Below are 12,970 nucleotides of genomic sequence, written 5' to 3'. Positions count from 1 at the left end.
GTTGGTGGGATTGTGGGTGAATTGTCACTATTTTATTGCTTCTTTTTTTGTAGTATTGCCTATTTAGAGAGAGAGAAAAAGTCTGCTTGCAGATGTTGGTGTTTATATGCTTGTTTCTATGCCTGTAGGAATTGTGAGAGAGAGGAGAGTTGCTGTTGGTGGTAAGATTTTGTATAGGATTCTGAGGATGTAAACCTTTACAGGAGCAGAAAATCTCATCTTTCTTCCACTGTGCAGCTGGTAGGTTTGAACTGTGATTAACAATCCAGTGCTTAGGCTACATCAGGAGTGGAGAGTAGAGTGCCTATATTAAAATATTGTACTTGTTTATTTTCTCTTAATTTGAATTAAGGAACACATAGTTTAAATATCTAGCAAAGGTGTAGGAATTACGTGAAGAGTTTCCTGAATGACGATATTTATATTGTATAATTAATAAGTAGGTAAATGTTATAGCCTTTCATTAATACCACATATTGAAGGGATTTAATATTATTTAACATTTTTCTTGTATATAGTATATCCATCGATTAACAATAGGACAAGTATGATGTTTTCTTGGTGAATTGTCTACCCAACAATAACTTTCTGCAAGCTTCCTTCATAACTTCATTCCTCAGACCGTAGATAATAGGGTTGAGGGTTGGGGGAATGACTGTATAGAATATAGAAATCAAAAGGTCAAAAACAGTTGGAGAATCTGAAGTTGGTTTTAGAAATTCAAAGGCACCAAAGGAGACATAAAATGAGACAACAAAGAGGTGAGGCAGGCTGGTAGAGAAGGCTTTGGACCTGCCCTCAGCAGAGGGTATTCTTAGTACTGTGGAGAAGATGTGTATATAGGAGAGGACAATGGAGGTAAAGCAGATGAATGCCAGTACAGACATGAAAGTCGACACTCCAATCACTCGAAGGTAATCATTGGAACAGGAGAGCTTCAGCAACTGGGGGATGTCACAGAAGAACTGGTGGATTATTTTGGCCTTACAGAATGTGATGGAGAATGTGGCTGTTGTGAACAAGATTCCAGAGATGCTTCCACTTAGCCATACAGCTATCACAGCCCACTGACACTTACTAGGATTTATGATGACCTCATAGTGCAGTGGGAAGCAGATGGCTGCATAGCGGTCATAAGACATCACTGTGAGAATGGCCAACTCAGAACAAGCTAGAGATGAGAAGAAGAAAACCTGGAGTATGCACTGACCATGGGAAATAAAGCCATCATTCATCAGAGAATTGTCAATGGACTGGGGAACCGTGACAGAGATGAAGGAGAGGTCCAGGAGGGAAAGATGTTTTAAGAAGTAATACATTGGGGCTTGGAGACGCTGGTCCACTATGGTGATGATGATAATGATGAGGTTACTTGTTAAGGTTAGCAGGTACACCACTAAAAACAGCAAAGCATGTAAAATCTGTAGCTCACGAATGTCAGAAAAACCCATGAGGAGAAATCCATTCATTGAGGTTATATTTGCCATAATTATTTTGAGGAAATTATTTTTGAGACAGCTGGAAGAAAAGAGAATGTAGGAAATGTGGTAGAAAGCTACTAAAAAATAATTTTCATTCATTTGTCCATCATTGCTACTTAAAGCAATTATTTATTAAGTTCCTCTTGAGTATCAGCGGTTCCCTAGTTGTTTGGGATCCAAACATGTAGCTCACAGTCTACACTAGTAAACCAGTTGTTATAGTTGAAAACTGTCCTGTCATGGGAGAATACTTACATTTGCTTTACCAAAAACCCCTCCATCTTTAATTACTAGTAATAAAACTTATTGCTTTGTTTTAAGTAAAACAAAATAAAAGCTGTAATCAGTTATTGAATACATTTATCTGAAATTGGATGAGGAGTATTTCCATATAGTACACAACCCTATTTTAGGAGGGGGGAGTACCCTTACCAGAAAACACAGAATTGGGAATTAAAAAATGGATTGGTTGGACAGGGTAATTCCTAAAGACCTTTCCTGCCAAACAATTTTGTCCTAGGGTAAATCCCAGTAACTGTGGAGCCAAAGGCCATATTATGTAGTATTATTGTTCTTTCAATTAATATCTTCGTCAAGGAACATTTAATTGAAATGAAGAGAAAGCTCACTTTTGCAAAGGAAATACTCTTTAAGATTCAGTGAATAATTTCTTGGAATATTTTTTATATCTAAATTAATTTTGTTTATAAATCTTTCATTCACCTTCTTTTCTCTTTATTTGCAACATCAAAAGAAAATCTCACAAGGAATGAACAAATACATATTTCTGAAAATGCAGAAATTTGGTTCGTTGTCCAGTACATTGAGCTCTGGGGGGAAAAAAAAAATCAAGATAGCTTCAGTAAGGTACTGAAAACCAAACTCATTGCCTTCTAGTTAATTTGAGCTAATAGTAACACAATTGTTTTTAAATGCTCTCTACTCAGTTCAGTGTCATAGTTACCCTGTATAGGGTTTCCAAGGAGTGGCTTTTGGGTTTGGAATATCAACCTTGCAGATCAAACTGACTTTGAAGACCAGTGATTATCCTACAGCGCCACACAAGGTCTCCATAATGACCCTATAGTTTTGCTGCTGTTAACTGCTGTTGCATTGTTCCAGCTTATAAGGACCCTGTCTAGGGTTTCCAAGGAGTGACTGATGAGCTTGAATCACCAACCTTGTTGTGCTAACCAATCTTGCAGTCCAGCTTATTAGCCCATAGCATCACACTAAGAATCTAATAGTGACCAGATGTGGCACAGTAAAACTGTCCCCTAGGCTTTCCAAGGCTGTAATCTCTACATCTTTTTCTTAGGGGAATTGGTGGGTTTGAACCTTTCAGTTAATAGCAAAGTGCTTAATATTCCACCACGAGAGCTCCTTTTAAGTTATGAGGGCTGATGAGTCACTTCACAATGAATTCCTCATATTCCTTAATTTTTTATTTTTTTTTTCATCTGTGAGTTCTAAGCAACAATTACAAAAACTGTTGCATGACAGTCTGTTGGGGGCTTTCTTGTCAATCATGACAGATCTCATATAATTTTTTGGTATCATAGTAATTCATCTCCTTAGAAATGATGACTGGGAGAATCTTAAATCTTGAGGCCAACACTCCCTGCTCATTCGTTATCATTTTTAAAAAACATTTTATTTGATTTGGGTGAAAGTTTACAGTGTAAATTGTTTTCTATCCAACAATCCATACAAATGCTGCCCTTCTAATTTTGAAGAGTTGATTGTTCTAAGGAAGGCAAGTGCTTATTTCCTTGTTTACCTTACAGGCTTATTTATTATTTGACTGAAAGTTGGGCCATGGGGAGGAGTTCAGTTACAGACCTGAAAGGTGTTCAAGACCGTAATCTCTGGCTCTGTCATTCTCCTTTCAGGCCAATAAATCTAGCATTTTAATGATTTTGAATTTCATTTCAGATTTTTCTCCCACTCTATCCAAGACCTCCAGAGTGGTGATAAATATATTCATGACCATAGTAAGTATATAGGGGGCAGATTTATGAAAACTTATTAGCCATTACTAAATATCTTGAGGAAATGAGTAACTTGCATTGGGGTACAGGACCATAGTCTCAGGGAACATCAAATTCCAACGGCATTAACATTCTACACAGACAATGTTCTACATTCCTGATCATTTTGAGAGTGCAGATTCTTCAGGCTTAGTCTGCCACCCACACTTCTCTTCCCTGAAGAATGTGCCTGACATTTGGTTTGACTATTTCTTTATCCTACTGTCTGAAATGAACCAGTGGTTTTAGATTTACAATACAAATAGATGTTACATTAAATAAAATGCTCAAAATGTTTGTTCTGGCTTCCAAATTTAAGTCTTTTGTCTTTTTCTGTGAAAAAGTGGCATAAAATTACTCTATCTAGAATCCTCTGAACTCCAGCAAATTCTATCACAAGTTCTCACTAATAGAAACTAGGAGAAACTGGAAGAAAATTTACAGCAATTGTATTAGAGCACTTATGTTGCTTCCAATACATTTTCTTCCTTTCCATGTCCTTTTTTTTTTTTTTTTCCAATACATTTTCTTCCTTTCCATGTCCTTTTTTTTTTTTTTTTGTCCTCTTTTATCTTGAATTGTTAAAATGATAAATATCATTGCTTTCCATATTTAAATTTTAATTTGGTTCACTAATATTTTAATCTGTATATTTGTATAAGTAATACATTATCTTCCAACAAGGAAAAAACAGCAAAACTAAACGTTTTAAGTCTTCATTTTATGAAACAGACACCATGTTAGGAATCACCATTAAATAAATCTTATTCAATCCACACAAACACTTTTAGGAGTTCAGCTCCATTTTTAGAAGGAACAATGAGGCTCAGAGGACTTAAGTAACAGGATTGGTATCTGGGTCCCAAACAGTTGGACTTTCCAATTCCATCTGCTCTGTTGTATCTAAAACAAAACAAAACAAAACTCTAAATATTAATAAGAGTCTCACAGTTGCACTGGGAAAGGCCATAATTATACAGAAGACACTTTCACCCAAGGCTCTGCCATTTACAGATGACATTATCAGGAATTATTAGAAGAAACGTTTTACAGTTGTTTTACTGAATGCTTATATAGATACATCAAATATTAAAAAGTCTCCACTAAAAGATTTTCCTTAAATGACTTATTATCATATTACATTTATATAAATTAGATCTTTGGACCTTGTTAATCTGCTCATTTTCAGGGAAATTAATTTTGGTCTTGCTTTCACAAACTCAATTAGAAGAACATAAGGTTCTGTCAGAGGTTCCATAAAATATTTCCCTCTTTCCTTATTAATGATTGGAAAACTCACCACAGGTTTTTTTGGTTTGTGAGTAGCAATCACAGCTGATGACCAGCTCCTAGTCTCTCTTACCTATAATCATATATATAGCTCTTTTAAAGCATGCTGAGTCTCTTGAGAATCCAGTTCTTTTCCCTTCTTCTTCTTCTTCTTCTTTTTTATTTTTTTAATCTTTCGTAATGAATGCCAGAACTGAATGATATAGTGATTTCATTTTCTCTATCTTTCTGTGACTAAGAAACAATGCAATTAAAAGCATCACCCCATGTTCTGTAAAATGATAATGATGAACAATTTATAATAATTAAATAATTTGAAACACTTTCTCCAGTATGCATAGAGTTTATTTCTCTTTAGCCACCACCCAGGCTCCTTTCCTACTTCCTTGTTCCTCTGAAAGACCCCCACATGAAATTCACTAGGAGACTATGCTTTTCCTTTTTACATCTAAAACTTCTATGCTGTTGTTGATAATTGCCATCGCAAGAAAAGGCTGGTGGTTTTGACCAGCCAAACTTGTTAAACTTTTGCAATAGGGTTCAATTGCTCTAAATACAAAATGACAATTAAAAAATTAGGCCATAATCTACCATGTCATCCCCACTATTTCAGTACTAAAAAGAAAGCCTGATGTCATAGTGGTTTCAAGTGCTCAGGGCTAAGTAGTTTGAACCCAGCAGCTAATAAGTGGGAGAAAGATGTGACCGTTGGCTTTCATGAAGATTCACAATCTTGGAAACCCTATAGGGTTATTATGAGTCAGGATCAATGAAAAGCAATGAATGCTTGGTATCCCAGACCTATGCATTTGTCAGAAAAAAATGAAAAGAAAAGGGGGAAAAACAAACAAACAACGTATGTCAGCAAAATGACTTGTACACAAATATTGCTAAAATGCTTATTCAAAATGTCTCCATATGGAAACAATGCAATTGTTCACCACCATTGAGTGAATAAATAAACTTTAATGTATCTATATAATGGAAAACAACCCAGCAATAAAAGATAACTCACCCACAAATCATTCTCAAAACCATATACTCAGCAAAAAATATCAACACCAAAGAAAGCATATGAGTTCATTTACATAAAATTCTAGTAAAGGCAAAGTAACACATAGTGGTGAAAAGCAGATTAGTAATTTGGTGGACAAGTGCCAGAGGAAGGAAGGATTACAAACAGGAAGAATAATCATTTAGGGATAATGAAAATGTTCTGTATCTTGACTGTGATTGGTGGTTCTATCAGTATATATAGTTGACAGTATTCACTGAGTTACAGAGAAACCTTAAGTGAATGTATGAGGGTGAGACAAATATTAATATGAAAATGTTGGTCCAAGTTCATGGCTGATGACAACAATTTGAAGCAATATAAGACATGCAATTTGAAATCCAGAAGAGTAATACTAAGGTTTCAGAAATGCACAGTACATTGAAAGGACAAAGGAGAAGATTCAAAGACATGGGAGGACAGATTAGTGATCTTGAAGATTAATCTCTCAATTCTATTATGCTAGCGGAACAATCAGAAAAAAGAATGCAAAACTCAGAAGTAAGCCTAAGAGTTGTTTGGGACATGATGGATAGGAACAACTTACAGATGACCAGAATTCCAGAAAAGGAAGAGGTGATAGAAAACCCAGTGGAAAAGGTTAAAGAATTGTTGCTGGAAAACTTCCCTAACATTATGAAAGACAGAAGTTGAATGGATCCCAAGCAGGGTAGATACCAAAATAGAATCACCTAGAAATATCATCATCAAACTTCCCATAACCAAAAGACAAGGAAAGAATTCTGAGAACAGCTAGAGCAAAACAAAAAGAAATGTATTAAGGAGACTAATAAGATGCTCTAAATTCTCAGCAGAAACCATGCAAGAAGAGGCAACGGGATGACATATACAAATCTCTTAAAGAAAAAAAAATTGCCAAACAAGAATCATATACTCAACAAAACTTTCCCTCAAATACAATGGAGAATTTAGGACATTTCCTGATAAACAGAAACTAAAGGTATTAGTAATGATCAGACCAACTTTACAAACAATGCTGAAGAGTGTTCTTTGAACTAAGAACCAACAACAGTAGACAACAGCTGAGATTACCACACATGACCACACCACTCAGAACACAATTCAGATATGTTGTTATTGTTGTTGTTAAGTGCCGTTGAGTCGGTTCGGACCCATAGCAACCCTGAACAGGCTTTCTGAGGCTGTAGATCTTTCAGATATAGAAATATTTAAAATAAAACAAACCTATAAGATTGAAAATAGGGACAAGCAATTTCAATTTATAATGCAGTCAACTACATATCAAAAAAAGGAATAGTGTAAATACAGAACTTCCAAGTGGCAAGGAAATCAAACTGATTTTAAGATAAAAAAAAAAGAAGACTGTTTAAAATATATAAGCCATAGGATAACATCTATGAAAATTTTTACACCTGCACATCAAAACAAAACAAAACAAAAATCAGAAAGATTTATTAACTATTAACCCAACAGAAATGAAAAAAATTGACTCTGTGCAAAATATTATGTAGAACAAAGAAATGAGCAACACTGTAAAAACAAACTCACACAGTAAAATGCCAACAATCAATTCATACCTGTCTATAATTACACTGAATGTAAATGGATTAAGTGTACTAGTCATGAAAGAGAATAGAATGGATCAGAAAAGAATACCCTTCCATATGCTTTCAAAAAGATGGAGACAGCCTAAATGCCCATCAACAGAAGAATGGTAGGATGAACTTTGGTGCAAACACACAATGGAATAGTTAACAAAGTTGAAGAGTAATGATGAATCTTTGTAACACCTCACAACATGGATGAACTTGTGCTGAGTGAATTTAGTCAATCACATGAGGAAAAATATTGTATGAGTTCAATATTGTAAGAAATGTAAAGTTTTTTTGGACTTAAAAAAATGTACCTGAAAATATTTCATTAATATGGACAGTTACCTTGACATTATTAGAACAATAATATATTCAGTAAGTTAATTTTTCTATTGTTGATATGTTGAGTCAATGTAGTTGTCATAAAAATGACAACATACTTACAATTATTGTACTGACCATAAAATTTTCACAAACACAAGGCAACCAAGAAAAACATTTGAAGAAGAGGAACAATATAGAAGTAGTTGTTTGCCCAGACAGCAAGACCTATAATGCATAGTAATTAAGATAGTGGAGTTCTGGAGTGGCCTTGTAGTATAAGTTATTGTTGTGAAGTACCGTTGAGTCGATTCTGACCCATAGCGACCTTGTATAGGGTTTCTGAGGACCAGCTGGTGAGCTTGAACCGCTGACCTTGCAGTTCAAACGGCTTTGCAGTCTGGCACATTAACCCACAGCACCACACACTTTACTGCTAATCACAAGTTTCGTGGCTCTAAGACACTAGCCAGTCCTTTGAAATCCTACACAGCATTGTTATAAGTAAGAACGTACTCCTTGGCACTTAACAACAACATGTGTATTAAAAGGTGCCCTGGTAGCTTAGTGGGTTATGAGTTGGGCTGTTAACCACAGGGTCAACAGTTTGGACTTACCAGATGTGCCACCGGAGAAGGATGAGGCTTTCTGCTCCTGTACATGGTCTCTATGATTTGGAACGACTCTATGGCATACAACCATCACCACCATATGAATTAATAGAGGACAGGTGTGACACTGTACGTTATGCACTGGACTACTTAGCATGAGGTTGGCAATTAGACACACGAGGCACTCCTTGAAATTACAAATTGGGCTGCGAACCACAAGGACAGCAGTTCGAAATTACCAGCTGGGAGAAAGATGAGGCTTTGTGCTCCCGTAAAGATTTATAGCCTCGGAAACACTGCTCAGGGTTGCTATGTGTCAGAACCGACTCGATGGCACTTAACAACAACAAATGTATTAACACAGGGAGAACCCGGTAGATCAGTGGGAGAGAGTATAGTTCCCAAAAGAGATTCTCACATACATAAGAATTCCAAGTCAGTAAGTGATACTAAATGGGACAATTAGTGATCATATTGAAGAAATAAAACTAAGCAGATGGAAATCTACTGACTTCATATGCAAAAATCAATTGCAAGTAGATTAAAGATTTAAATATTAAAATCAAAATGTCAAAAACTGTAAGGCATTATCTTTATGTCCTTGAAAATAAGAAATATTTTCTTAATAAAATAAATAAAAAAGTCTTTACCAAGAAGGTAATCAATTTATTTAATCAGTTTCAGAAACTGCAATTAGAATATCTACATATCAAAGGAGTGAGTGAAAAATCAAACTATAGAGTGGGAGAGAATGTTTCCTGCTCCTGAAAGTGAAAAGATTTAGTATTTAGCATTAATGATACAAATAATGTCTGTTGAACACACAGATGCTATGAGTGGAAACTAACTTGATGACATCTAACAGCAAGTATTTAGGGGAAGAGGGAAGAAGGAAAATTCTATTGTGGTACATAAAGAAAAGTATATTCCATACATAATAGTTCATATCTTGAAAATATTTGATTTAAATATTGTTATTTTTGTTGTAGTTAGGTGCCATCAAGTCAGTTCCAACTCATAGCAGCCCTATGCACAACAGAACATAACACTGCCTGGTCCTGACCACCCTCACCGTTCTTGTACATTTGAGTACATTGTTATTGTCACTGTGCCAACCCATCTTGTTGGGGTTCTTCCTCTTTTTCACTTACCCTGAACTTTACCAAGCATGATGTCCTTTTCTAGGGACTCGCTCCTTCTGACAACTTATCTGAAACATAAGAGACATAGTCTCAGCACCCTGTCTTCAAAGGAGAATCCTGGTTGTAGCGTTTCCAAGGTAGATTTATTTATTATTCTGACAATAGAAGGTACTTTCAATATTCTTTCCTGACACCATCATTCAAATGCATAGTTTTTTCTATGCTTGTCTATTTTTTCTATTTATTGTCTAACTTTCACATGCATATGAGGCTATTGAGAATACCATGGCTTAGGTCAGGTACTCCTTATTCCTCAAACTGATACATGTGTTCTGAACACTGAAAAAGTGGTCTGTTGCAGCAGATTTACCTAATGGAATACATGGTTGGATTTCTTGACTGTTGATTGCATGAGATTTGATATGGATCCAAAAAAATATACTCTTAGACCATAATCTTCTTTTCATTTACCATGTTATTCATTGGTCTAGTGTTGAGGATTTTTCTTTTTTTTTTTACACTGAGGTGCAATCCATACTGAAGACTGCAGTCTTTGATCTTTATCAGTAAATATTTTATGTTCTCTTTACTTTCAACAAACAAGGTTTTATCATTTGCAGATTGAAGATTGTTAATGAGTCTTCCTTCAAACCTGATGCCACCTTCTTCTTCATTAATCCAGCTTCATGATTATTTGCCGAACATACATGTTGACTAAGTATGGTCAACAAATACAACCTTGATGAGCAGCTTTCCTGATTTTTTGCCATTCAGTATCCCTTGAATCCTTTCTAACAATTGGCTCTTGGTCTTTGTACAGGTTCCTCATGAGCACAGTCTTGTGTTCTGGAATACCCATTCTTCGCAATGTTATTCATAGCTTGTCATGATCCACACAGTCAAAAGTCTTTGCATAGTCAGTAAAGCACAAGAAAACATCTTTTTGTATCTCTTCATTAATTCATAGATTCATCTAAAATAAGTGATGATACCCCGACTTCCATGTCCTTTCCTGATCTGACCTGAATTTCTGGCAGTTCCTTGTCGATGTACTCACTACAGCAGTTTATAAATTATCTTTAGCCAAATTTTACATGCATGTGGTATTAATGGTAACATTCAATGATTTCTGGATTCCATTAGGTACCTCTCTTTAGAATGGGTACAAATATGGGTCTCTTTCAATCAATTGACCGTGTAGCTGTCTTACAAATATCATGGCATAGATGAGTGAGAGTCTCTAGTACTTCACTGGTTTGTTGAATGATTTGAATTTGTATTCATTTCATCCATACCTGGAGCCTTGTTTGTCAAGGCCTTCAGTGCAACTTCGATTCTTCCTTCATTACCATTGGATTTTGCTCCTGTGCTACTTCTAGTAATGGTTGAACATCGACCATTTCTTTTTGGTATAGTGACTCTGTGTATATCTTCTATATACTGTTGACACTTTCTGCATCCTTCAACATTTTGGAATGTTGTTGTTAGGTCCCATCGAGTCAGTACCAACCCATATCAACCTTTTGCACAGCAGAATGAAACACAGCCTGATCTTGGGCCAACCTCACCACCGTTGCCACGCTTGAGCCCATTGATTCTGCCACTTGGCCAATCCAGCTCGTTGGGGGTCTTCCTCTTTTTCTCTGACCCTCCATCCTACTAAACATGATATAATACTCTAGTGATTGGTCTCTCCTGACAATATGTCCGAAGTATGAGAGATGCAGTTTGGCCATCTTTACCTCCAAGGAGCACTCTGGTTGCATTGCTTCCAATATGGATCTATTGTTTTTTGGCAGCCCATGGCACTTTCAATATTCTCCTCCAATATCATAATTCAAAAGCATCAATTCTTCTACAGTCTTCCTTATTTACTGCCCAGCTTTCACATGCATATCAGGTAATTGAAAATACCATGACTTGGTGCAGGGCACCTTAGTCCTCAAGCTGACATGTTTGCTCTTCAACACTTTAAAAAGGTCTTGTGCAGCAGATTTGCCTAATACAATCTGTCACTTGATTTCTTGACTGCTGCTTCCTGAGAGTTGATAGTTGATACCAGAAGAATGAAGTCCTTGACAACTTCAATCTTTTTTCCATTTATAAGAATGTTGTTTATTGGTCCAGTGGTGAGGATTTTTGTTTTCTTTACATTTAGATGTTATCCATATGCAGGCTTTTTTCTTTTATCTTTATCAGTAAATGTTTTAAGTCCTTTTCACTTTCAGCAAGCAAGGTTGTATTATTTGCATATCACAGGTTGTTAATGAGTCTCCCTCCAATCCTGATGCCATGTTTTTCTTCATATAACCCAGCTTCTCGGATTATTTGCTCAGCATACAGGTTGAATAAGTATGGTGAAAGAATACAACCTTGTCACACACATTTCTTAATTTTACACCATTCAGTGTTCCAACAACTGCCTCATGATCCAGGTACAGATTTCTCATGAGCACTATTAAGTGTTCCAGAATACTCATACTTCACAATGTTGCCCATACCTTGTCATGATCCACACAATCGAAAGACTTCGTGTAGTCAGTAATGCACAGGTAAACATCTTTCTGGTATTCTCTGCTTTCAGCCAAGATCCATCAGACATCAGCAATGATATCCCTCATTCCACGGCCTCTTCTGAATCTGTCTTGAACCTCTGGAAGTTCTCTGTAAATGTATCATTTCTGTATTACATTTAGCATAACTTTACTCAAATGGGATATAAAAGAGATAGTGCGATGATTTCCACAATCTGTTGGGTCACGGCTCTTTGGAATGGACATCAATATGGATCTCTTCCAATCAGTTGGCCAGATAGTTGTCTTCCAAATTTCTTGGCAGAGACGAGTAGTGCCTCCTGTGCCACCTTACTTTCTTAAGAGATTTCAATTTTTATTCCATCAATTCCTGATGCCTTGTTCTTTGCCAATTCCTTCAATGCACTTCAGACTTCCTCCTTCAGTATTGTTGGCTCTTGATCATATGCTACCTCTTGAAATGGCTTAAACATTAACCATTTTCTTTTGGTACAGTGACTCTGTGTATTCCTTCCATCTTCTCTTGATGCTTCCTGCATCATTCAGTAATTTTCCCAAAGAATCTTTCAATAATGAAAGTCAAGGTTTGAATTTTTACTTCAGTTCCCCCAGCTTAAGAAATGCTCAGCGTGTTCTTCCTTTTTGGTTTTCTGATTCCAGACCTTTGCACATTTTGTTGTAATATTTGGCTTTCTCTTCTCAAGTTAATCTTTGAAATTTTCTGTTCAACTCTTGTACCTTATTTCTTCCATTTCCTATAGCATGTCTATGTTGCAGAGCAAGTTTCTGTGTCTCTTCTGACATCCATTTTGACCTTTTCCTTCTTTCTTGTCTTCTCAGTGACCTTTTGCTTTCTTCCTGTATGATGTTTTTGATGACATCCCACAACTCTTCTGGTCTTCAATCTTTAGAGTTTAATGTATCAAATCTGTT

The 12,970-nt window shown here is 36.1% G+C and overlaps 1 protein-coding gene across 1 annotated transcript; it reads right to left on the bottom strand.

The window, feature by feature from the left end:
- Positions 1 to 530: 530 nt before the first annotated feature.
- Positions 531 to 1,580, bottom strand: LOC102821933 (olfactory receptor 14J1-like). Its single transcript, XM_006877927.1, has one exon. It carries the CDS (start codon positions 1,578 to 1,580, stop codon positions 531 to 533), a length of 1,050 nt encoding a protein of 349 aa, XP_006877989.1.
- Positions 1,581 to 12,970: the final 11,390 nt, after the last annotated feature.

This window comes from Chrysochloris asiatica, unplaced genomic scaffold (genome assembly GCF_000296735.1).
Source record: "Chrysochloris asiatica unplaced genomic scaffold, ChrAsi1.0 scaffold00674, whole genome shotgun sequence".
Lineage (NCBI taxonomy): Eukaryota > Metazoa > Chordata > Mammalia > Afrosoricida > Chrysochloridae > Chrysochloris > Chrysochloris asiatica.
Note: the sequence above shows the minus strand (reverse complement) of the source record. Positions and strands in the feature narration are given on the sequence as shown.